The 25,806-nt window shown below is 37.1% G+C and overlaps 2 protein-coding genes and 1 long non-coding RNA gene across 4 annotated transcripts; 2 read left to right on the forward strand and 1 right to left on the reverse strand.

Annotated features, from left to right (window-relative positions):
* Nucleotides 1-2,658: 2,658 nt before the first annotated feature.
* On the reverse strand, nt 2,659-4,847 carry LOC141435626 (uncharacterized). The gene is made up of 3 exons (XR_012452199.1): nt 4,740-4,847; nt 3,852-3,906; nt 2,659-3,422 (listed from the first exon to the last, which is right to left on the reverse strand). It is a non-coding gene; the product is annotated as an uncharacterized lncRNA (long non-coding RNA).
* A 7,801-nt stretch (nt 4,848-12,648) lies between these two features.
* On the forward strand, nt 12,649-24,696 carry LOC141435618 (uncharacterized). Of its 2 annotated transcripts, XM_074098361.1 has the most exons (5): nt 12,649-12,756; nt 14,202-14,274; nt 17,288-17,500; nt 18,867-19,046; nt 24,550-24,696. In XM_074098361.1, the coding sequence occupies exons 1-4, from the start codon at nt 12,730-12,732 to the stop codon at nt 19,040-19,042; spliced, it is 489 nt and encodes a 162-aa protein (XP_073954462.1). In that variant the 5' UTR covers nt 12,649-12,729; the 3' UTR covers nt 19,043-19,046; nt 24,550-24,696. The 2 variants fall into 2 exon arrangements, with proteins under 2 accessions (XP_073954462.1, XP_073954461.1); XM_074098360.1 differs by lacking the exon at nt 24,550-24,696 and having other exon boundaries at nt 18,867-19,464.
* Nucleotides 20,753-24,468, forward strand: LOC141435619 (uncharacterized). Its single transcript, XM_074098362.1, has 4 exons — nt 20,753-20,860; nt 21,657-21,729; nt 22,617-22,889; nt 23,842-24,468. The coding sequence occupies exons 1-4, from the start codon at nt 20,834-20,836 to the stop codon at nt 23,949-23,951; spliced, it is 483 nt and encodes a 160-aa protein (XP_073954463.1). The 5' UTR covers nt 20,753-20,833; the 3' UTR covers nt 23,952-24,468.
* Nucleotides 24,697-25,806: the final 1,110 nt, after the last annotated feature.

The following is a 25,806-nucleotide window of genomic DNA, read 5'->3' on the forward strand; positions in this document are numbered from 1 at the left end:
GGAGTGTCAGTTTCATGCAAATTATAAATCCACTATTGGTAAATAATCGCTAGGCGAAGAACGGGAGATGAAGTACGCAAGTAATAGAAGTAGTTGACAAATATGTTCACTTCACGTCACTAAAACGAGACAACACATAAATTGCTTACCACTACAACCAAGAAGTAAAGGCACCTCATTTTCTCGTAGCTTGGAGCGGACAATGAAATGGAATTTTGTCTACATAAAATATATAGGAAACGACACCGAATAAATTGATTTGGGTCATATTTGCCGTATAATATGATACATGTCTTATTGCTCCGTTATTACATGTTTATTATGAGTCCACTTTAAATAGACCGTATCTATTATTTTTGCATAATCGAAAATAATTTCAATATTATAATATTCGAAAAAAGTGAAACCACGAAAAATGAAAATATTATTTGTACAGTCGAGGAAACTAAATCGCATACCATGGTGGGACCTTGTCATAATCAATTTCGCTGATTTCCTTTGGCAGAGGAATGGAATGTCAATATTACATAATTTACAAAGTATCCACCGGTACGCGATTCAGTTACTTTACATCGTGAATTTTAATTTCCCATATAGTTGCTCTTTTTAGTGCTGAACCAAAATTCTATTGTCTATGGTAGGTTAATTTATCGAAAATCATTAGGTAGTTATATTCCAATTCAAATTCAAAATTCAAATTCAAATTTAAGCTCCGTTTTTTTTCGTCGGTTAACAAGATCGTTGTAGTTGACACTGGTTCTTGACATTTTTTTTTATTTGACATTACACAGTTAAGATCTTTGCTGCTTCCCGATTGGTTGAGATTGATTTATAAATACTGGGTCAGTCTGTTCATCTGGGATTAGTTAAATTATTCAATACTCGGTTAATCACGGACAAATCATTCGGATCGGAACATGTTAATTTTTTTGTGTTTTTGTTGCCAACTATGAACTCCGTACCTGTGCCCTATTTCACGAAACTACAAGTTACAATTTACAAGCGGTAGTCTTTGTTTAACAGTATTCATTGAAAAGAGGCTACCGCTTGTAAATTTTAACTTGCAGCTTCGTGAAATGAGCCACTGGAGTCCAAGTAAGTTCACAACAAAAAAAGCCGCCTTAAAAAAGACAACTAAAAAGTAAAAAATAATTATGCACTACCTAGCTGTTGCCCGCGACTTCATCTGCGAAGAATTCGTTTATCCCTATCCCGCGGGGACTATGCTGATTTCCCGCAAAATTAGCCTAAGTTAATTTAGTATAAGCACCTAGTAATATTTTTTTTATCTAAGCGTCGTCGGTGTCGGGGGACCGCTAAGGTTGTATTTTTTTAAGTATAATATTTTAAAATTTAGTATAATAATAATAATATAGCGGCATAGAATCTTGTTTGTCTAGACACAGAGACAATTTTAAGTTAACTTTCGTACTAAAATTATTTGCCGGTAGGTAATAAATCTAAAATAGACATCGACAACCCTAAGCGTCCGCGTCGGAGTAGGCAGGTATGTCTCCTAAAGGGTCGGAGTTTACATACTTCTCCTCTCTTACTATGAGTCTGGTCTGCCACAATATATTTCCAACAAAGTCATAAAGGCATTACTGATCCTCATTCGTATAGCGATCTAGGAGCGAGAAGGATAAGGAGATATTGCCAAAAGGAAAGGGTTTTGTCCGGTGGTTGAACACGCATAAAGTATTGGGTACCGATTGAAATTCAATCCTTTTGTGAACATGAAACTACCGTGAGACTCACTCATATTAAATGATATTGAACCGGATAACTCCCGTCTTAAATCGAGTTTTGCTCGATATGTTTCGGGCTACTTAGCGTAGCTAAACTCGATTTAAGACGTGAGTTATCCGGTACAATATCATTTCATATGAAATTCAATCCATCAATTTCATGGCAATTTTCAGTTACACATAACAACGTGTAATCTAATTATACTCTGATTTCAAGCATTTGAATTTAAGTGGTTTTGTTTGATTCAAGCCAAGACTACTGAAATAAGTGTTGCTATATATGACGTAGCGAATCACTGTCAAGATAAAAGAAGTACTACACATACAAGGGTGCCTGTCCACTGAAACGGAGCCAAGCAGTGGAGCGATGAGCGAGATAAAATCGACGAATAGAATTGCATAAAATCTTTGCTTCTCTTCAGTGGAAAGGGAGTTGGTAATTTGGTTAAAAATATTTAAGGTCTGTACCCAGTACACCGTATCATACCATGGCCGTAATAAGAACGTATCAGGCACGGAGTGCCATACTACACCCCTTCGCTCCGCTCCGCTCTGCCCCGCTCCGTTCCAATGCACAGGCAGCCTTACGCCCCTGGTGGATGGTGGATAGGACCCTTTGTTGCCTCAAACAGTTTAAACGCACACTGTTCTACCGTAATCGATGAGTGCGTTTCTGTTCAACTACATTTAAATTTAAAAAGAGGTAAAGGATTTTTTTCTTCGACTGGATGGAAAACGAGCAAGTGGGTCTCCTGATGGCAAGAGATCACCACCGCCCATAAATTTCTGCAACACTAGGGGTATTGCAGATGCGTTGCCAACCTGCCTGCTTGTGCCTGAGATTCAAGGGCCAGTAATTTCACCAGCTCGGTTTTCATTTCGTGGTGGTAGTGGGTAAAAATTATACATATTTTTTTAACGGTTGCACTCACTCGTTTATTTAGGTATAAAGTCACTAACCGATAATCTGCGGCGTTGTATGACGTAATGTGTAAATGGTGTAGGTCAATTTAATTTCGGTCAAAAAGATAGTAAGCGTGCTAAATTTAGAACATTTAGAACATAACCTCAGATCACAGAAAGAATTAGGTACTTATAGTGTGTTATCATAGCAAATATAAACTTTTCTTTATCTTAGAATCTAAGACTTAGATGATACAATAAGCGTTAAGTAATGCTTACAGATACTCTAACGGAGATAATTAAGTTATTACTACGTTTTTACCAACTTGTCACTTCGTGTTTGAATTTTTGTATTAGTTTTCAAATAAGCAAACGACAAGGCACTAAAGTGTAAAGAGATGCAAAGCATGATATCTATACTATACAGCCATAGCTTCAAATATGTGTACAGTACATCGATCTTATGTTTAGTGGCATAAAGGTGTGTATATACTTTTGATGTCTTCGTAAAGTACATACTCGTATATTTATGACGAATAAAATTGAAATAAAAATATATTAAGTAAGTAGTTGGTTTCCTGGTGAACTGGTATCGATTTTCTTAGTAACTATCATAGTATTCCAGATTATCTGGTACTTTTTGAGGCCATTTCACGTAAGCTTCACTTATTTTGCATATTCTTTTGGTACATGTTGTCTTTTTGGGATTAATGCAATAGCACCAATTGCAGTCTTCTCTTTGTAGTTTACCGGGTGTACATCGTGGCAAGTCTAAAAGAAAAGAAAAAAAATGTTCATGGGATTTGGCAAGTTTTTGTAATGGTGCAACGAAGCACCTGAATATAGCTGTAAGAAATATCGTGCAAGTTGCATTACATTGCGGCGCTCGATTGACCATTACAAACTCTTTACGACTTCGCTTCGCTATAATATCTGATGCAATTAGCACGATTTTTCTTGCAGGTCTATTAAACCGGGCTTATGATAGACTGCAAACAATATCCTAAGCCATTGGTGCTAATCTGCTGCGCTAGAGACTTCAAATGTTTGACACATATATATTATATACCTTAAGTATGCAGGTTAATTTTAGCCACGAGATAATTAAATTAAGCTACTTTTCACATTTTTTTTCTTTTTACCAAAAACTATATATTTAAGATGATAAATATTCGTACGTAAATCACAACAAGTTCTTACCAGATTTAATTTTGAATTTGCCAAAGACACAGCAGGCGAGGGGTAGCACAGCAATCTAGAATAATTCGTTAAATTATAATAATCAATTAATATTTCGATCCATGCCGCGGGGGATACTTTTTCAAATTTCTTTTAGTTATAGTTATAGTTTAGTTATTAGTCTGTTTTACTTTTATTAATCTTTTTAAATTAGTCTAATTTTATTTTTAGTTAAAAAAATAATATAGTAAATATAATATATTTCCAATTGTATTTTTTTATTAAATATTAATATTTTATACCTAGTTGATAAGCGTATATTCATGTTTCGCTGCTGAGCAAATGGACCCCTGGACCTTCCGCTTGACCCCCTCTCTCTATCGAGACCTATATACGGTCACTTTCTCAGTTCTGCATCCAGAGGTCTCATTATCTAACGCACTCGAAATCACAATCGCTTTCACGACTTCTTCCAGTCACACGGTATAGAAGACGGTAAAAAGAAGTAGTGATAGCGATCGCGAGCGCCCGCACGTTAGACAATTGTACGTCATTTCCGTTTCAGCTCCATTTTTGTGTAACTTTAGTAAAAACTTTAGTACTTTATAAAGGACAAAATATTTGTAAAAACTGCCGAATGTGCTATATAAAGTACAAATAACTCAATTTAAAAATTGCTTACCGCCAATAAACGTTACAGTTTAGCGAGTAACACTAAATGTAATGCATGTTTATTTGTTTTTAAGTTAAATACTTAAATTAAAAAACAAAACTAAACACATACACACTGGTAGAAAAAGCCAGGACTCATTAACCTCAATGCCTTTTCTTTTCATTTGTCGTTACGGACCTCGACTTTGTCTTGTCACATCTACTGTTACATGAGAAAAATAATTTAAATATACTTACAACAATCAAAATGCAGTTATAGATATTCATAATGTCACGAAACTAGCCGAGACAGATTTAAGCACTTCTTAATATGATTAGTCGTATACTTGATTTAGCGAAACTAATGAAACACGAAACGTAGTTATCGAAAACAGTATTATCATGCTGTACTCTTATAATTGAAATGTAAATTAAAATTGCATTGAATAAATTGATATTTCTTCATACATTAATGAAATTCATTGTCAACTATTAGCTAACTAACCTACTTTATACAGATTATATTTAGTTTTTTTTTAGCAATAGAAAAAGGGTAATCAATCTTGACGAGTCTTTTTATTGAAAAACGTTTAAAAAAAAACAGGAACTATTACTTATCTTACCAAAAGCATGTTACTGAACATATGTAATTATGTCCTTGCTAATTGTTACATATTTGCTGTGAATTATTTCTCAAAAGTTTTTTTTCAATAAAAAGTCACGTCAAGATCGCTTAAGTACCTTCTTTCTAATGCTAAAAAAAAAGAAGTATAAGTTTGTTAAAACGCACCATCAAATGAGAGAGAAATACTTAGATTACGCACCCATTGTATCGGCGATCGCTTAGACAGTAATATTATAGAATGGTGACCGCCAACCCAAAGACGTAGCCTAGGAAGGCCTACATCAAGATTGACTGTCAATCTGGTAAAGGTGACAGGAATATGTAGGATAGAGGCAGCGCAAGACAAACCGTTGTAGAACTCTTTGAGGGAGGCCTTTGGCCAGCAGCGTATATGTGTCAGCTGATATGATGAGGTATAGTAGGAATTATTGAGCTGTCCCGATCTCGTTAACATCCCACCTGTCGAACGAAGCCATTGTATTCTATTATGTTCTCAAGTGCATAATCCTCAGTTTAAAATGACATGAAATATAAGATAAAATAGCTCATTGAAATAACGACTTAATTATTTATAATAGAGTTCATTTTAAATAAAACTTTGTTGGCAGTTCTTGTATTTCAAAATTGAATGCGTCGTAGACAAGCAGCCTCATGGAAAAGTATTATTTGCGAACATGTGTTTATTTTAAAGTGCACTTTATGCTCGAGACAATAAAGTTGTTATTTCAACGAACTATTTTATTTCCGCTCATTTTAAACTGAGTGTATATGCGGTTGAGGGCACAATAGAATACAATAGCTTTGTTCGAAAGGTTGGCTGTTAACGAGATCGGGACACCTCAAATAATTCCTACTATATACCTACTGCCGAGGTTCCCAAATGGTACGTGGTACGTGGGGCTTTAACTCAGAAACGTAGACAATCTGGTAGAAATCGAGTTGTTGAAAGAAGTCAACACATAAATACATATGTACACACGTATACTATGACTACAGTAAAACGCCAGCGGAAAGTAGTTCGCAAAGAAACTTACAATCCGGAAGCATGTGGCATGTGGGAAGCGTGTGTGTGTATCTAGGGTTATTGGGGTTAGGGGTAGGGGGGTAGGGTTAGGGTTTGAATCGGTAGCCCAACATCCAGGGGTGGGCACTAGACCATACTGGGGTGGGCATGGCCCACCCGGCCCCCCCTCTATATACGCCTATGCATGTGTGGCAACACTTGATCAGTTTAACCTTAACACTTCCAATAATTATGATAAAGTAGTCCAAAAAAAAAAAATTTGGACAGCAATATTAGTATCTTAGTATTTTTCAATTGTGTTATTATATGCAAAATGCATACAAAAATATGTTAGATACAAAATTTTACCTAAAAGAGGTTAACAGTTCTTTGAGTAAGGTCGTTATTCCACCAAATCTCCAACACGTACCTACAGTCAGCGCCGCAGCCATCCGTCACGCCACCTGCTCTTTTATTAAACTCGCACAGTCGGCCGCAATTTGCTCTGTAATAAAATTGTGAAAGACTGCAACCTGCAATTTTGTAACGGGATGAAATTGTATGCAGTATTTTGCTATTGCAGCGATTTTGGGACCTATTTCGGAAATACTCTGACATAACTCGTTATTCGGCGTATTTTAATCTTACTAATATCGTTACTGCGACTGTTGTATGGGTGTGCGTGCGCGCGCTCATGTGTGTGTGTAAGTGCATGTGTTACCTTTCACACTAAAAAAAACTAAAACAGTTGCAGCACAAGCACGAACGTGCTGGAGGCCGAAATCCCGAACGTGTCTGATGCTGGCAACCGCAATCAAATGACGTTTTTGTATGCGGTCAATCTGTCATTGTCTGTGTGTGGGTTCAAACCCCGGCTCGCACCTCTGAAAACTCAAATTCATGTGCGGAATTACATTTGAAATTTACCACTAGCTTTGCGGTGAAGGAAAACATCGTGAGGAAACCTGCACAAACCTGCGATGCAATTCAATGGTGCATGTGAAGTTCCCAATCCGCACTGGGCCCGCGTGGGAACTATAGCCCAAGCCCTCTTGTTCTGGGAGGAGGTCTGTGCCCAGCAATGGGACGTATATAGGCTGGGATGATGATGATGATGAGTCTGTCATTTGATTGCGATCGCGAGCGTCAGAAACGTTAGGCTATACGGCCTCTGGTTCATTTTAATATTGTTTTCTGACTTTTATGGTTGATCTGTGCACATTTTTGAGAGCAAGACAGTGGCAATCTATGTACCTATCAGCAGCCAAATATGTGATGTGATAAAACAATAAAGTGGAGAGTATACTTGAAAGTTCGACTTTAGCGAGATATTCATTTTATACCAAGTTGTTTAAATATCGATAGACCATTTATTTGGCTGACTGTACGTATAAATAGTACAGTTTATCACCAAATGCGTTTTGGTAAAAAATGCACTATGCAATTAGTGCAATGCGGTGTTTTGCGTATTACGTTGCCGTAATAAGAGTTATGGGCAGCAAGTGGAATTTTGGACTGAAAATAATGAAACCGGAGCCTAAAAAATATTTGGTTTAAGCACATTTTGTTTAAAAAAATAAAGAAAAACTTGAAAAAAACCTACCAACAATTATAAAATATTTCACCACACGTTAACAGCCAATACAGCGTGTTCTGAAAAACTACGGCCCGCTGGGGCACTTAATTCCCGAGTTTCATCACCCCGCAGATTTATAGCGCAAGACCGGTGAGAGATTGTTTTTGTGTATAGGCTGATCGACAGCAAAAATAAAACGGGTTTGTTTTTGTTTCATTTAAGGAGATAAAGAAGGTTTAGCTATCACTGCTGTAAGCAAGACGTGATCAGGAATCATGCATTTTGCTCATCACTGCTATTGCTGTTACACTGTTGCTATCGGCGAGAACCTGTAATTAGTTTATTATTTTTACTGCTACTTTTATACTGTATTCGCTGTCTCCCGCGACTCCGTCCGTGGAGAATTCGTGTATCGCTATCCCGAGGGAACTATGAAATTTTCCGAAATAAAAACTATCCTACGTTTTTTTCCGGGACACAAACTATCTGTATACTGAATTCCATTTATATCGGTTCAGCGGTTTAGACGTGAAGAGGTAACAAACAAACAAACAAACAGACTTACCTACAAACTTTCGCATTTATAATATTAGTAGGATATATACGCTGTTGTTTCTCCATAATAAATAAATAAATCTTACTTTCCGCTACATCCTGTGCATGTTTGACTCTTGACCTGACCACGATACATCTTGTAGACCTTTAGTTTTCCTTGTTCTTTTGTCTCATTTCGGTATATGTGGTTTGTTTGTTTGTATGTATGAAAATGTTATTGACTGTATCGTAAGAAGAAGTAGAAAAGGAGTGCAGATAAACATTATTGTGTTGCTAAACTTCAAACTCAGATAAGTCCAACTCTAAGAATTTTAAGATTTTGGTATCAAAAGAAAAGGTAAATAAGGTAGATACTCCTCTAAGAAGGTAGAGTGGACATATCTGAGTTAGAAGTTTAGCAACATAATTATGCATTACATAATTATATATGCAGTAACAGTAGTAGTCTCGTCATTTAAAAAATCATCAACCTAGACGTAGCATTTTACTATTAGTAATTAGTTCAATTTATTTTTAAACGCTTAATCGACGAGCTGGTGCTTAACTGAGTCGAATTATTATTTATTACAAGTGTGGACAAAGCTTTAGACTCAAGTTAAGGGAGTTACTTATCCCCGCATTTGAAAACTGAAAAGCTTTACTTATTTATTAAGCTCGTCGCTCTTAAAAGCTCGCGACATCCGGTAGCCTTTTAATTCTTTTCCATCTGTAACCGAGGAACTGAGGAGAATTTTAAAGTCAGGCACATAATTTTATGATTTTTATTACAATGAAGAGGACTGTTTCAGATTTGATGTGAACCAAAGAATTCATAATGGAGAAATACGAATGGAAACTGCCATAAAGACGACTGTGCAACCCTACTAATATTAAGATTGAATTTGTTAAAATTTCACTCGCTAAATATTTTTTTCTGTATTTTTAACACGGCGTGACGTCGCGGGCCCCCACTCCCGAACTATACGCTTTTCATCTCTGTCATTTTATTATTTAATTGACAATTCTGAACACCATAGAGGCTAGACGCGGGAATATGCACGACGGCTTCTTCAAAACAATTCTGGAAGGAAAGACCGAGTGGGTCAAGAGGATGGCTCAGAGGAGGGATGTGTGGAAGATACTCAACCGATAAGAGTATAACTCTTAAGTTGAAGAAGGAAGAACACAAAAAAAACTTGCCCAATAAGTAGGTATAAAAAATATATCTTTATTGCCACATTAACTCATTCATACAATTTTAGAAAGTTTCAAAACTACACACAACAAAAAAATAAACCACATAAAAATACAAATTAAAGCAATACAAAATATAATATAAAATATCGATACTTACCAAAATTAAAAAGAGAAGACCTGACCCACTGACTCATGAACGCCCAATCTAAACCTAAAGAGACATACTTAACGTTTTCTAAAATTCCACACCTGAAAGGATGAAACGAGGGTTTTAAGTTTTATTGAATTACAATTAGGTTGATTTTTGAATCACTAAATTTGTACCATCTGTTTAAAATACCGTTTGTACCTAAGTATGTGTGTATTATTTACATAATAGGTAATATCCATCCATCGAAAATCAATCAAAAAACGAAAAAATTATCGCAGAAAGTAAATCTATGTTATTCTAAATTATAACGAGCGAAGCTGTAGGCAAAAGTTAGTTTTCTGATAATTTAAGAGACGGATTAAGTAGAATGTAGCTTTTTAACCATGAAACACCAAATTGTGCATATAAAAGTTTTGGCGCCCTGACGTCCCACCACTAGGTAACATATGTCCAGAATATTCGCCATCCGGAGCGCAATAACGCAATGCGGCGTGCATTTCGTACGTTTTTAATTTGGTTTACAGCAACCAAAGATTTACGGCCTGTAAAGAATTAAGGTGCATTTTATCTCGGATATAGGTTAGTTGGTGATTTTGTAGAAAATTTTCGGGTTCGAATCTGGAAAGGAAAAAATGAAACCCTTGTAATAGGATCAATCGCACGTCTGTGTGTCTCTTTGTCACAGCCAATTTGTTCCGGTATAACCGATTGAGTTCGTACGTAACGTAACGTAAACGTAAGTCGCCGACGGTATTCTTTTTTTCTAAAACAGGCTATGTAATGTTTATGTTGTGTTCCTTAAAACAGGCTTCAAATATACTGTTGCAGGCCTAGGCCTGCAAGACGACTGTTTCAATGCAAAACGTCAAATATCCACGATAAAGACCATTATACAAAACCGGAAATTAAGAATCTGAATTTCTATGGTTCATTTATTATTTGCTGAATAAATGCACAGGACTATGAATATTCCCTTTTCACGACTGATGTCCGAAACGAAAAATGTCTGCTGTAAAATTATCCATCCGGTATTCCTTCTATATAAAAATATATTCATATTGCGGACGTGTTTTAAGTGAAATCACAATTTAATTAACATAATAAAGTATTAATGTAGCTGATTAAATGGGCTACAGTTCGTGTCTAACGGCCCTAAAAGCGTCATCTCGAACAGCAAAGACGCAGACTCAAAAAAAAAAGTTTTGGCGGGAAAATTGACAAGTGTCATGTATAAGTATGTATGTATGTAAACTCTTTATTGCACATATAAATAAAAATACAAATACACACAGAGGAGAACAAAGGCGAGCTTATACCTAAAAAGGTATGTTGCCTTTAGCCATTTTGCAAGTAAGATAGATAGATAGATAGAAACTTTAATCGTCATAACAAAATGACATGGCTCTATACACGTTTTTTTGTTTTTTAGTAAGTGTCATTGTCATTTCAAACGTTTCGTTCAGAAACGTGATCTGTGATTTTTTTTATTTTAGCAGTCCGTTATATCTACATGTTTTATAGCAATTTCATTTTTTTGGGATTATTTCAACGTTTTAAAAATCCATGTATGAATTAATAAACACTTATGCATATAAATGGTAGTTATAATTGAAATCTGGTTCCTACAATTTTAGTTGTCTTAGGAATAAAACGTTGATTTCTAGGAGTTATTATTTATTTCAGTGCATGTTTGAGAAAAGCACTTTACAAGCCTCGGTGTGAAAGAACTTGTCAAGGGCGTCTATACATACTCGGCCTGCAAGCCTTTTTTTCCCGGCCTCTGCAGTAGATAAAGTACTTACTATTGTGCATTGGGATCACTTTTGGGGGTAAATCCGTGGGGCCCTGGCGCTTTGAGTCTCTTCGAAGACTTATTAAAGAGACTCGATCAGAGATACCCACAGCAGACCGAAGAGCTGGCAGCTTCCTCGCTCAACGCATGTCGTTCTATATAATCCAGCGAGGAAATGCTGCAGCGTCTTCGGTACCATGCCGCAAGGGTAATTTTTAGAATTACGTATTGTAGTTTTAGTTTATTTAATTTTAATTTATTTGTTGTAATTTACCTTTCATTTAAGATTAATAGTTTTGTAGTGGTACTGGCCATTATAGCTTCCAGCTGCCATGTAGGTTCCTATGTGTATATTCATCATCATCATCATTATAATTTTAAGACAAGACAACACAAGACACAACAATATTAAAGTGCAATTAGGCAACACGAAGGATTGTGCATGACATTGCGATTGCGAATCGGATACTGGCTCAGCACAATTGGACGACCGGATATCCAAGCAGTTAGAGAACCTGACTACGAAGCTTGAGGTCCCGGGTTCGATTCCCGGCCGGGGCAGATATTTGTATGAATAATACGAATGTTCGTTCTCGGGTCTTGGACGTTGAATATGTATTTAAGTATGTATTTATCTATATAAGTATGTTTATCCGTTGCCTAGTGTCCATAGTACATACAAGCTTTGCTTAGTTTGGGTCTAGGTCAATTGCCGGCAAGTGTCCCATGATGAAAATGAAAATGAAAAAAGTTTATTTCGGTATTTTAGGTGGTATACAGACGAGGTTGGAGCCTCCTATTAAGCAAAAAGTATGCTTGTGTCAGGAGACACCGCTCTTCCATAACAATAAATGGTAGAATCCATAATAAACCAGAACTAAACAATTCTTGAGAGTTGCGGGAAACTTGTGGATGCAAGTGGCGAGTTGTCATTCATTGTGGGGTTCTAAGGGGGAGGCCTTTGTTCAGCAGTGGACGTCTTCCGGCTGATGATGATGATGATGATGAAACAATTCTTACAATAATAATAAAGTTAACTAGTTACTTTAAACGAGATTGCTTCGAGTTTTATATTACCTATGATATTTATATTTATTTATTTTATAATGCTGAAGCACCCCAGCGCTGATTCTGCCTCTCTAGGTTCCGTCAAGTAGGTAGGTATTTCAAATGAAAATACCTTCCGCACTCGACATTTAGATATACAGAATTTGATTAAGCCGAACAAGCTAGCGGGCTCTAAAACAACACAAGAGATTGTTTCCAATCAACTTTGTAATTCGTTACTAACGTCTTCAAAAATCAATTGGTTCCACTAAAAAGATAAATATAGGCATTTTTCTTCATTTTAACTTGCAACAGGTGGAACAATGCGGGTATCATACTTTGTTCTCGTGGTAAGATTATTTTATTATCAAAATGCGTTAATACAATACTCATTTTATACTCCACTAGCTTTTACCTGCGGGTTCGCACGCATAAACCATTAGCCGTTGGATTGTGATCCCAGGATTTCGCAAAATATTAAACGGAAATTCCCGACAATTACTCGGGATTAAAATTATTAATTAAAATTTCACAAAAAACAACCGCGTCAAGGTGAGAATATCGGGATGAAAAGTAGTCTGTCTGTTGTTCCAGATATCTACCTAACTGCATACAAAGTTACTTACCTCACACACACACACACACAAACATCACGCCTGTATTTCCAAATAGGGTAGGCAGAGCACCGAAACGTTACCGCTTCGGAGCCACTTTTAGCAATTTTAGGTTTAAAGTTTGACAAAAAAAAAGGTACAATAGTGACAGGTTGCTAGGCTGTCGCCTACGGTATACCTTAACCTTACATTACCTTTAACTAAATCGTGATGGAATAGACCATGGTGGTCTATTTAGTAGTTTGACCTCGGTTTAACCTTAGCTTCTCAAGCAGAGGATCGTGGGTTCAAGTCTGGGCTCACATCTCTAAGTTTTTCGAATTTCATTTGCGAAATTTCTTTAGAGAAACCCGAGCTTAGCTTTACGGTGAAGAAAAACGTCAGGAAACCTGCAAAAATCTGCGAAGCGATTCAATGGTGTCTATGAGAAGTTTCCAACTCGCACTTTTTAGGGTTCCGAAGCCAAAATAGCAAAAACGGAACCCTTATAGTTTCGCCATGTCTGTCCGTCCGTCCGTCCGCGGCTTTGCTCAGGGACTATCAATGCTAGAAAGCTGTAATTTTGCACGGATATATATGTACACTATGCCGACAAAATGGTACAATATAAAATAAAATTAAATTTTTTTTGGGTACCTCCCATACACGTAAAGTGGGGGTGATTTTTTTTTCTCATCCAACCCCATAGTGTGCAATGGGTATCGTTTGATAGGTCTTTTAAATCCATTAGGGGTTTGCTAAGACGGTTTTTCGATTCATTGATTTTTTTGCGAATTATTCAACTTTAATGTGCAAATTTTCATTAAAATCGAGCCCCCCCCTCTAAAATCTAAACCGGTGGGTGGAAAAATTTGAAAAAATTAAGGATTGGTAGTAAGTATATCAAACTTTCAAGGAAAACTATAATGGCTAAGTTTGCTTGAGGATTATTAGTAGTTTAAGAGTAAACAGCAGCCTAAGGTATAAAATATACCTAAACTTGGAAGATTCCGTGTATAATACGAAATCCTTAGAAAAATATTACTTAATTTTATCGTAATGGCTACGAAAAGCCTATTTTGGGCGTGTCCGACACGAAGCCCTTTCATTTCAAGAGGAGATCTATGCCCAGCAGTGAGATATATATGCTGGGATGAGGATAATGATAATGATTTACTTAATATGAACCTTTATTGTTTCAGGTGGCTTATATAGTCATCGATTTAGGTTGTGTTTTTACATGCATATTTGATATTAACAATAATTTAGAAAAAGGCAAGTATTTATTTGATCAACACACCAACAAAGTACAGAGCAATTACATTAACCACTTAAAATTAATAATAAGTTACACGCCTAGCCCGTACCTCAAAGGCGGCCATGCTTCTAAGCTATGAGCACTTATCCAGACCTAATATACATGCAAACTTTTAAAAGAAAACAATTCTGTTAACTATTCGTGGCTGCGGTGCGCGGAGTTGCGATCGCTTCGAAGTACTACACCTACCGTGAGACTCACTCATATTAAATATATCCCGGATAGCTCACGTCTTAAACAACATGTCGGGCTAAACTCGATTTAAGACGTGAGTTATCCGGGTCAATATATTTAATACTACGAAGTATTTCTAACAAGATCGCTAGGGCGCGCAAGTAATGAATTTGTTTTCTATCGATATCGATAAAAGATTTTGCATTTTTAGGGTTCTGTAAAAAAACGGAAAACACGGTACCCTGATAATAAATAAAATAAAATTTAAACTGTTTATTTCTCTGAAAATTATTTCTGTTTAAATTACATTGCTTAACTTCTAATCTTAACTTAGGTAATCTTTGTTTAGGATAGAATCGCTTTGTCCGTCCTTCCGTCTATCTGTCAAGACCTTTTATCTCAGGAACGTGTAGAGTAGAGGTATTGAGTTGAAACTAAAACCATATATACTTACGTCTACAGTCCCTTGAAGCTGTGAAAAAATTAAGCATCTAAGTCAACGCAATCAAAAGGTACAGTCAATAAGAACGGAAATTCAATTACCTTGACCGAAAAATTTATAGGGTACTGCCGGCGGCTGTTCTAGAATCTTAATAAAATTGTATAAAATTAGTTCATATAGCACGATCAATAATTAAGATCTGAAAATAAATTTTTTTCATGTCTGAAGTCAATAAACCATCTAAGTTGACCCCATACTGCGTACATTTTGCTTAAGGGCGCGCACTACCTCAGCTCAAATCCCGATTTTGCCCCCGCCTCACCGCACCGCATCGCTCGTAGCACGCACACAAGCTCGCGCTAAATTACGGCGCAAAAGTCACTCAAGTTTTACGTTCCAAACCCAGTAACATAACACAAACTACTACTTACCTGGTAACTTTTACATTATAGACGAGTATAATTATTTATAATCAGATACAATTTTACTTAGTAAAATAATTACTATACGCGAAAGTAATTACTGTATAGCCTGTATGTGTGCGTGTGTGCGCTGAATGCAAGCGACGCAGCCTACCCGTCCGAAGCCAAAGCGAGAATGGCCAGGGGAGCGGCCAGCGGTAAAATGGTTTTTGTCGGTAGTTCAGGTATCTCTGTTTTACAGGAATACATACATTTATTAAAAAGTGCAGCTACCATCACCTACCTTGTCATTATACTATTGTAATCCAAATTAAGTTGTAATCGAAGTATTTTTGAATATTAGCCGTTTATTTTTATATTTAGAGCCTACTTTGCGATTTTTCTATAGAGAAAATTTTACCGAATCGTGTTTTCGACTAGACGTCAGTAGAGTTAGCCCTTAACTTTCTGTATATGAGTTTCAAAGGGATTGCCAGTCATGTTAAAAATATGAGGAGCATACTAAGCAAATTGGATACTGTAGGCTTAAGGGAGGGACGCTGCTAACACTTGATATTCATAAATACCTACAAATTTGTACAGAACCCTCGCTGCGGGAGTCTGTCTCGCACTCGGTCGGTTTTTTAACACTCAATCAATCAATAACTACTGGATTTTGCCTGTGCCTTTAATTTTAAAATTAACCTTTACTTTTAGTAGATAGTATTTATTTAGAAGTTGGTACCTTACCTAAAATATGACCGAGTAAAAGATAGTACTATTCGATACTTTCGATTCTTTATACTAACTTTCTCTCTCACTTTTCTTTCTTTATACTATTCGATGTTATTATTATTATTATTATTATTTTGTTTTCTCCATCTAATGTATTTTTATGTGTATCGAATATGTGTAAATAAATGTTTCTCTCTCTCTCTCTCTCTCATAGAGCTGTTAGAAAATTCTAAATACCGTTGCTTGGATATGTATTGTATTGTATTGTAAAACTCTTTATTGTATCTAAAACACATGAAAATAACAGAACACAGGATATTAAGATCTTCCAGTTAACCTTCGAACGATTGACAGGATATCAGACACAAGAGTACAAATACAATGAAAAGATAAAAGAACCGAAACTTAAATTAACTCAAAAATTCATTATAAATACACATAAATATATCATTGTGTACTCCGGGAATAATTATTATTTTCTATAGCTACTAAAAGCTTGCATTGAGTTGACCGTTCAGCAGTGATTTTACAAGCTATTATATAGCTTCACCTGTTCCATTTGTCTGTCTGTAATCAAATCTTGCAATTAGAGCAACTTCCAATAGTCGGATTATCTTGAAATTTGGCATATTTTTGTAAATTGCGTGACTATATAATAATCTGGTATTGACATCCTAGTAGGCCAGGATCGACTCCGCAGGATGAAACTCTTCAACCGTAAATAGCATCGACTTGAAATTTGGTATGCAAATGTAGTTTGAGCAATAATGCAAATACAGTCAACAAAAAGTACAGTCAGCAAAACAGTTTGTATTAAAAATGAATTTTTTACCAAAAACTTATTTCCCTTAGAGTTACTATTGACAAAATCTTTCCTAAAGTGGAGTCTTTTTTGTATTTTTTATTTCAACTCCAAATTTTGTTACTTTTAAATACGGTCATGCCATAAAATCCACATCGATCGTGTCGCTGCTTAAGTGACTAAATACGAAAACAAACAAGCTAAGATATGTGGTGCATAGGAGAAATTTGTGTCTGTACTCCTGTCCAGTGGTGGTGTAGGGGTATAGCACGCAGCACGGAATGCTGAGGACTGCACTAGTCAATGGCGCCATGAGGCTATACGATAGTGAGCGATAGACATACATGTTTTCTTTCTTTCATACGCGGCAGCTAGCGTAAGCCCTAAGCATAAATTAAGTTTTTTTTTCATTTCAGAACATTTTGCAGTGTGTAGAGTGGGACAAAAATATGCAAGAAATTGTATTCAATGCGAATGCGTGAAGAAGGACAGAGTAATATGCACCAAGGTTTGCGGCAAACTATCTCGTAAAGAAACAAAGCTATGTTTCCGTCCAAAGTTAGAAAAACTAATGACGCAAAAACTGTCGATTAATAATGTAGTTGAGAATGGTTACGAAGAACTGGCTGGTATGTATTATTCAAAGAATTAATATTTAGAGGAATATAAATGAATAGCATACCGCCAGGGGCGTCTCTAGCCCAAGTAGCGTCCGTGTGCAATGGTGTCATAACACGGACGCAGGTTCATGAAAGTAGTTCACGTACACCCTGCACCACAGGTAAAACCCCCTCTGGTGAGGTACGGCTAAAAAAACCCGCCTAACTGGTCCTCTCTGGTGATCTGGTTGATCTGGTGGTCCGGTGGTATGAACTGTACTGCTGTAAGTGCGATGCAGGTCATGCATGATGTTGGAGTTTCTCGATTTCCTCACCGGATGGCGCTAGGAGTGGCTACACCGGCATACCTTGTAGGTAGTTTAGTCTGAGGAAAACTAAGTCACAAAACAAATAGGAACAGAATTAGGTTATTAGGTTAATCTTATGTAGGTATGTACTTCACTACTACTACTCTACTCTAGGGTTGTCAACTATGGCTTATGCAGAAAAGAACTATTGTGGTAGTGGCACTTGTATCTAGTCGTTGAATTTATTGTTGAGAATGAAACGGAAAGTATGGAAATATTAATAATATACTAAAATACTTTGATGTTAATGTCATTGTTATGTTACAATTTTGTCACAGAAAATATCTTGCGACGATTTGGACATTAGCGAAATGCACGATTATTATGTTTTAAAGTGTAATGAATTCGCATTCTCCATTATTGCACAAAAAAGTTCACAGACGCGTGTCTCAAGCGGATGGCACTCGCGCTCGCACTGGTCCCAACTGGTCCGAGATATCGTGTCCGCGAGCAGTGTCTATGTGTGCGTTGCTCGAGCGCACTTTGTACGTAGATTGATTTCTGTATGTACCTATCTTTTTTGTGACTAAACACTCGCCTAGCTCTTCCCGGTGCGCGAATGACATCCTACTTATATTATTGTTTTTTCAACCTGTGGGTCGCGCAAAGCCTCTTGAGGAGGGTCGCGGAGCTCCTATTAGATGCTGGGAACACTACTTCAATTAAAAAAAAAGTTTAAAAATATTTATTAAGTAAATGCGGTAACTAATTATATTTGTCCCAAAATAAAATACATGAAAAAAAAACAACGGGAAGGGGGGTCGCGAAATTTTTATTCATACTAAAGGGGTTGTGTGATGAGAAAGGTTGAAAAACACTGCTATGCCATTGCATTCAGTACGGATTGGGAACCACACACACCACATGGTACTTCACTTTGCACGTGGATTTCGAAAGCTCAGAGTTTCAAGCCGGGTTTGAACACTTTGAATCCAATGTCCTCTGCTTGAGAGGCCATAGATCAAACCGCTAGGCCACCACAGCATTTGGTGAACAGTAAATTTACTCAATGAATATATTTTTTGCAGATTTAGCAAAAGATTGCAAACAGGGTGATAGAGTTGAAGCAAAATGCCAATGTTGCTATTGTGAGTGTATTACCCCCGGCATAGTGAAATGCAAGCAGCTGATAGGATGCGATGATAAATATAGATTTCAAAATAGGACCACAATCAGTAATCTAAATAATGATTCTTTTGAGTAAAAAGGTTCGAAAGCTTGATTTTAACTTTGTGATTGACTATATTGTAAAAATGCTGATTTCATGGCAATATTGGCAATTCACCACATCATCATCATCAGCCGGAAGACGACGACTGCTGAACAAAGGCCTCCCCCTTAGAACGCCACAATGAACCACAATTCGCCACTTGCATCTACCGGTTACCCGCAATTCTCACGATGTCGTCAGTCCACCTAGTGGGAGGCCTACGACGGTTCGTCTTCCGGTTCGCGGTCGGCACTCGAGAACTTTTCTCCTCCAACGGTTATCTGTTCTTCGAGCGATGTGGCCCGCCCATTGCCACTGCATTGCATTCGAAATTGGGAAATTCACAATGATAACAAATTCGGTTAGACTTCAAGCCCTCTTACCAGTTTTTTTGAAATAAAAAGACTATTTGAAAATTGAGTTTTTAATTAAAACCTTTGAATTTCCTACCGATTAATCTTATAACTGTAAGGTAGTCATCATCCCAGCCTATATACGTCCCACTGCTGGGCACAGGCCTCCTCTCAGAACAAGAGGGCTTGGGCCATAGTTCCCACGCGGGCCCAGTGCGGATTGGGAACTTCACACACACCATTGAATTGCTTCGCAGGTTTGTGCAGGTTTCCTCACGATGTTTTCCTTCACCGCAAAGCTCGTGGTAAATTTCAAATGTAATTCCGCACATGAATTTCGAAAAACTCAGAGGTGCGAGCCGGGGTTTGAACCCACGACCCTCTGCTTGAGAGGCGATAGGTCAAACCACTAGGCCACCACGGCTTCTAAAGTCTGTAAGGTAGTAGTACTGATAAAACCAAAATAAATCTTTCTTTTTCTTTCTTTCGTTCCTTTTCGTACCTAAGGTATTTTTTTTAAGTTCGCCTTTTAATTTTAATATCCCATTCTCTTGTTTTTTGTACAATAACAAATTAAACAATACAATTGTCATCATCAACAGCCGTAGCATCCATCGTGAACCCGCGGCTGTATCCAAGGCCATCCGTTCATCTCGTTGGTGGACGTCCTACACTGCGTATGCGGATACGCGGTCACTATTTGAGAACTTTTCGGCCCCAACGACCATCCGCTCTCCAGCTATGCTCTATGCATTTAAAAAAAAAAAAAAACAACAGATCCGATTTTAATAATCTTAACTAAGAACCATCTCTATTTAACTGGCTTTCGATAAAAAAAATCGTATCTAATTATGTCCACTTTGGGAGCTATGACCACATACGCACACGTGTAGCCATCTAAAGGTGCGGACATAATATTAAAACCCCACGTCATGCCACCAAACGCGTGTCAGTAAATCAGTCCAGTATTAAGGTGATTTTCCACCGGCGAGGCAAGACGAGACGATTCGAGACGAGAATTGAAATTTGTCTGGCGGCGCCTGCTGCGGCCCGCGGGGGTGGCGCAAATCACCAGAATGCATACAAATTTCAATTCTCGTCTCGCCTCGTCTCGTATCGCCGGGCCGTATATTTAATACGGTGACTTGAGAAATGCGTCGGACAACGTGGCGTGGCGTCGCATTTTAGTATCATGTTTCCACTTTAACCCATGACACCCTTCTTTTTGCGTCGGGGGTTAAAAAGCAGACAGTTACAAAACTGACTACTTAGAAACATGACGAAAATTTCATGCTTATCAAATCTTTGTATTGTTATACCGTTTAATTAAATCAATCAATGTTTTAAACGGTCAATTAGTTCCACTTAAATTGGTTTCATATTGCATACGATTGTGATATTCTCTCACTAACTTGGACCACCGTTGGACAAAATGCATCTCTTCAACTTGGCATGCATCGTAAGTCATTAATAATAAAAAACCATTTTATTTCCTTATTTGTTTTATCTACTCCTATGCTATTGGCCTACTATAGCACGGAGAACAGATGGCCGTTGAGGCCGAAAGGTTCTCGATTGGAGACCGCGGATCGAAAAGCGCAGCGTAGTACGACCCAAAAAGATGGACGGATGACCTGGTTAAAGCCGCGGATCTACGGTCGGTGGATGCAAGATGCAAGTCGCGTTCAACCGAAGCAAATGAAGGTTTATGGGGGGAGGCCTTTGTCCAACTATAGACGTCCTACAGCTAATATGATGTTGATGACTCCTACATTATTATCTCAGCTTTACTTAATCATGAACACTAATATAAAACCAAACGTAACAAGGCTTTGGAGAAATCCGTACTATATTCCTCATAACAGCATTCGTATCGTAATGTTGCTAAAAACGCTGCAGCCACTTAATTTACACAAAAAAAGCAAGAATACCAACTCAGTCTTTGTTTTTATCGGTTATTAACATGCTTCTTTAAATTAAAGGGATAAATTCGCCTTTGTACATGTAGGTATCTGAACGGTTATGAATTGTGTTTCTATATTACAAGTACCTAAAAGAAAAAGTCCGAAACCACTGAACTGCAGAAATTAACGTTGTTCTTATAAAACACTATGAAGTACGTATACTACACTGGCTTTTTGCTTTTATTATATATTTCTATCTACGAAATCTTTGTCTGCGTGTATGACTCACACTTGACCGGGTTTTTCGTCACTATAAACTTTATAATACACTAATAAATAATGTTGTTTCAGGCAGCGACTTTCATTATCACATTTTGTTATGTCAGTGCTGATTATAATCAGGAATTCTATAAACAGATGCGAGGTACGTAATACGACATCTTTATCATAAATACGAAAAATTATATGCTTGCGTTTGTACCTCTTTATTGGTGAAACAGCTAAATAGATTTGGATGAAGTGTGGTGTGATAATAGCTACATTTGTGAATTACTACATGCGCCACTTTTTATCCCTATTTTTCCGCTGATATATGATATCTCGCAATGTTTTTCTTCAATGAAGACAATGATGGGAATACTGTATGGGGTCCTTCCAGTTGTCCCAGAAAATCGAAATTTGGGGCGAAGGTAGCTCTTATAGCACAACCAATAAAAAAGTCAGAATATCTTAGTTTATGTTTGTTGGTCTATGCCAGTAAGCAATCCCAAATGACCCGATTGGTTCGTACGTTTCGATTAGGAGCAGGGCTCTGTTAACACTGGATATCCATAGATACCTATACTGTACAGATTGATGTGCAAATCCTTCCCTCATTTGACAGTTTTTTTATTCTTTCGGTAATAGTTAGTTACACTATTATAGATTAATAGCCTACGTTACCCCATTATTACAAAATTGCCGTGAGACTTAGCCGAAGTCGGAAAAAAGCTATAAAATATTCGTAATTACAAGCTTAATATCTATGTAGGTATGTACATATGTGCGGATTAAATCTTGCAAGTTGAATTTGACCCACTTCCAGTGGTAGGTTTGACTTCAAATTTGGCATACTTATGTAAATCTGGTAGTGACATCCTGGCATCTTGCAGGAGGGAACTCCTCAACGGTTAATGACATCGACTTGAAATTTGGTACGGAAATGTAGTTTGGATGACAATGCAACTACAGTTTACAAAAAGTACAGTCTTTAAAAAAACTTGTATTAAAAATGAAATTTTTAACAAAAAACTATTTATGTGTTTGTTACAGTAAAGGCTAAAAACTGCGTGGAAGGGACAGCTATAGAGGTCAGCAATATGTGTTATGCGTGCATATGCGTTAGCGCTGGGGTTATAAAGTGCGATCCGTCGCAATGCCCTGTCGGCCCGCAAGCAAATGAAGAAGGCGGAAATGATGCAAACGAAGATGCACTAGAATCTGAGGACCCTGAACAGGCAGTTGAAGAAGAGGACCCAGAGCAAGAACCGGCTGCGCAGGCTGATGAACCAGACGATAAAAGCAGCGTCTATAAACAACTACGAGGTAACAAGCATAATCATAGTAATATGCGGTAATGTAGACGTCAGTTTTTTTGGCAATACCTATAGAAGTAAGAATCAATCTTGACCCATTCGTTTACAATACAATAGGATATACCAATGACTCTTTATTGTACACTGCTACAGTTGGGGGAATGAGGGTTTCTCGACAAGCGAAGCATGGCTAGATGGCGTTATATCGTGAGGTCCGTTTGACGTTTCAGTCTTGCTTGCGATTGGCTCATTTAGATGTTTATCCAATCACAAGCGTGACAGAAATGTCAAACGGACCTCACGATACTAACGCCATCTAGCGATATTTCGCCTGTCCAAAAATCCTCATTGAAATTTATTTTTGTGTTGCAACAATATGGGTATCAAATGAAAGCTTAATTAGCCCGTTGTAATGTAAACATGTTACATTGTAATATATACTTTTTTTAATACTTTTAATCTACTTATAGTTTTCAGAGAAATATCAAAAAAGAAAAACAAACAAAACATGAAACCTATGCTGACCGCCAAAAAACTGAAAAGAAAAAAATCCTGAATCTAGTGGTTTAAGTACCTAATTTAAAGTTCAACAGTCAGGTCAGGACCCACTACCAAGTGTTTTAGTGCTGGCTACGATTTTGAATGAGTTCTGACTGTTTTATTTTTTAGTTTTTTGGCAGTTGGGTTTTTGATTTTTAATTTTTTTATTATCTTCGCTTCGCCCGCGTGGAATTCCGGTATCGCGCGCTGTTACCTCAGGAACTCTGCATTTTTCCAGGATAATAGTAGCCTATGTCCCTCTCTGGCCCGATTGGAAAGACGGACAAACGTACAAACATACAAACAAACACACACTCGCATTTATAATATGAGTATGGATGTCACGAAAAACTTCCGATTATTTTTTCACCATTGACAGCGAAGCAAGAAACGTATGTTTATTAATCAAAACGAGTTTTTAGATGATGCAACCGGCTGCACGCCTGGAGAGAAAAGATCAATATGCGGCGGATTGCTTAACTGCATGTGTGTAGCGCCGCGAGTGCTGAGTTGCACAGGTCGCTGCTTTTAGTGTTAGTTTTCGGTACAAAATACGTCTCGATCGCGTTCGCGTTATAATCTCAATTTGTATGGAAACACGAACATTGCAAACGTTCCGCTAGAGGCGCTGTTCGTGTTTGCATACAACTTGGGATTTTAACGCGAACGCGATCGAGACGTATTTTGTACCTAAAACTTACCTTCACTAAGGGCACTCGACTGCTTGCCCATTGATGCATGATAGCGAATAAACCAACACCATCATCCCTTATTCAAATAAACAAAAAAAAATCTTTATTCTCTTTCTCTAATAAAATACAAAATAGGACCTAAAACCTAAACCTGAACCTAATCCTTTACCTAAATTTATGGGAGGCTGTCTATGTAATTTTTGTACTGATTTGTGATTTCTGGTGTGCAAAAAATAATATTTTCTTCCAACTATGCTTAAATTTCATCATAACCGCACTAAATACCCAGCACAAAGCGGGACTTTTCTGCTCTAGAGCAGAAAAATGTATGAAAATCCTTTATTGCATTGTTTTAGATTTTTTTAATTGCACCACCAACAAGTATTTTTGCTATAAAATTAGCCTGCATAGTGTAAAAAAAAGGTGAGTAATAAAAAGGTTCGAAGGCTTGATTTTAGCTGTACTTGTACTTAGCTGGACTATATTTTAAAATGCTGAATTCATGGCAATATTGCCAATTCACATCATCATCATCATGAGCCAGAAGACGTCTACTGCTGAACAAAGTCCTCCTCTTTCGAACGCCACAATGAACGACAACTTGCCTCGCTACGTACGAGCGATGTGGCCCACCGATTGCTACTGCATTGCATTGAAAATTCACAATGAAAACAAATTAAGTTAGACTTCAAGCTCTCTTACCAGTTTTTTTGAAATAAAAAAAATACTTGAAAATTGTGTTTTTAATTAAAATCTTTGAATTACCTACCTATTAATTTTATAAATGTAAGGTAGTAGTACTGATGGAACCAAAATAAATCTATCTTTTTCTTTCTTTCATTCCTTTTCGTACCAATACAGTCAGTTTACAGTTTACATATTACAATACAGGAGCCTACCATAATTTATAAGCAATCTCGAATCTGTATTGCTATCTGCTGCACTAGCTTCCTTACGCCATAACTTACGCACTCAATATAGGTATAATATATCATTGCCTTTAGTGAAAAATAAAACTTATGGCAAAAGCACATTTATTAGTGCTATTCAAGTTTTTAATCAGCTTCCTAATGAGTTAAAGATACTGCAAGATATGAAATTAAAACGTAATTTAAAAAAATGGCTGAATAAAAACAGTTTCTATTCCTTAAAAGAATTTTTTGACTTATTAATTTTTTGATGTAAATTAATTATAATTGGTTTTGTTGGTTACCTATTTTTAGTTTTAAGTAAATATTGTACACTCGAAATGGGTAACCGTTGGAACCTAACAATTGTAAGAGTAATATTTTAATACCATCTACTCGTATGTAACACGGCTAAACAATAAAGTTTATTCTATTCTATTCTATTCCTACAATTTTTTTTAAGTTCGCCTTTTAATTTTAAGGGGAAGGCCGCGAGTTTTGACCAATTTGGACGATTCAAATTTGACACGCTGATAAAAAAAAAACTGATAACACCCAGAGGTTTTTTTTATTATTATATTACGCGATATAAACTCTCAAGGTCGCAAATGAGATAACTGATTTAAACCCTTTTAAAAAAATAATTAAAATATGTTTCCCTCCAAAACGTAACGATTGTCAAGACGAGACGGGGCGCGACGAGGCGAGACGAGAATTTAATTTTGTATGGCGGCGCCCGCGGCGGCCCGCGGTGGCTCGCGGCGGGTCCGCGAGAATGCATACAAAT

The sequence above is a fragment of the Choristoneura fumiferana genome, chromosome 15 (genome assembly GCF_025370935.1).
Source record: "Choristoneura fumiferana chromosome 15, NRCan_CFum_1, whole genome shotgun sequence".
In the NCBI taxonomy this organism is placed as follows: Eukaryota; Metazoa; Arthropoda; class Insecta; order Lepidoptera; family Tortricidae; genus Choristoneura; species Choristoneura fumiferana.

Coding starts and splice junctions, on each gene's coding strand:
- LOC141435619 (XM_074098362.1), top strand. CDS start 20,834: ATGCATCTCTTCAACTTGGCATGCATC. Junction 21,730..22,616: donor ATTCTATAAACAGATGCGAG/GTACGTAATACG, acceptor TGTTTGTTACAG/TAAAGGCTAAAAACTGCGTG. Junction 22,890..23,841: donor CGTCTATAAACAACTACGAG/GTAACAAGCATA, acceptor ACGAGTTTTTAG/ATGATGCAACCGGCTGCACG.
- LOC141435618 (XM_074098361.1), top strand. CDS start 12,730: ATGCGGGTATCATACTTTGTTCTCGTG. Junction 12,757..14,201: donor TATCATACTTTGTTCTCGTG/GTAAGATTATTT, acceptor TTATTGTTTCAG/GTGGCTTATATAGTCATCGA. Junction 14,275..17,287: donor TAACAATAATTTAGAAAAAG/GCAAGTATTTAT, acceptor TTTTCATTTCAG/AACATTTTGCAGTGTGTAGA.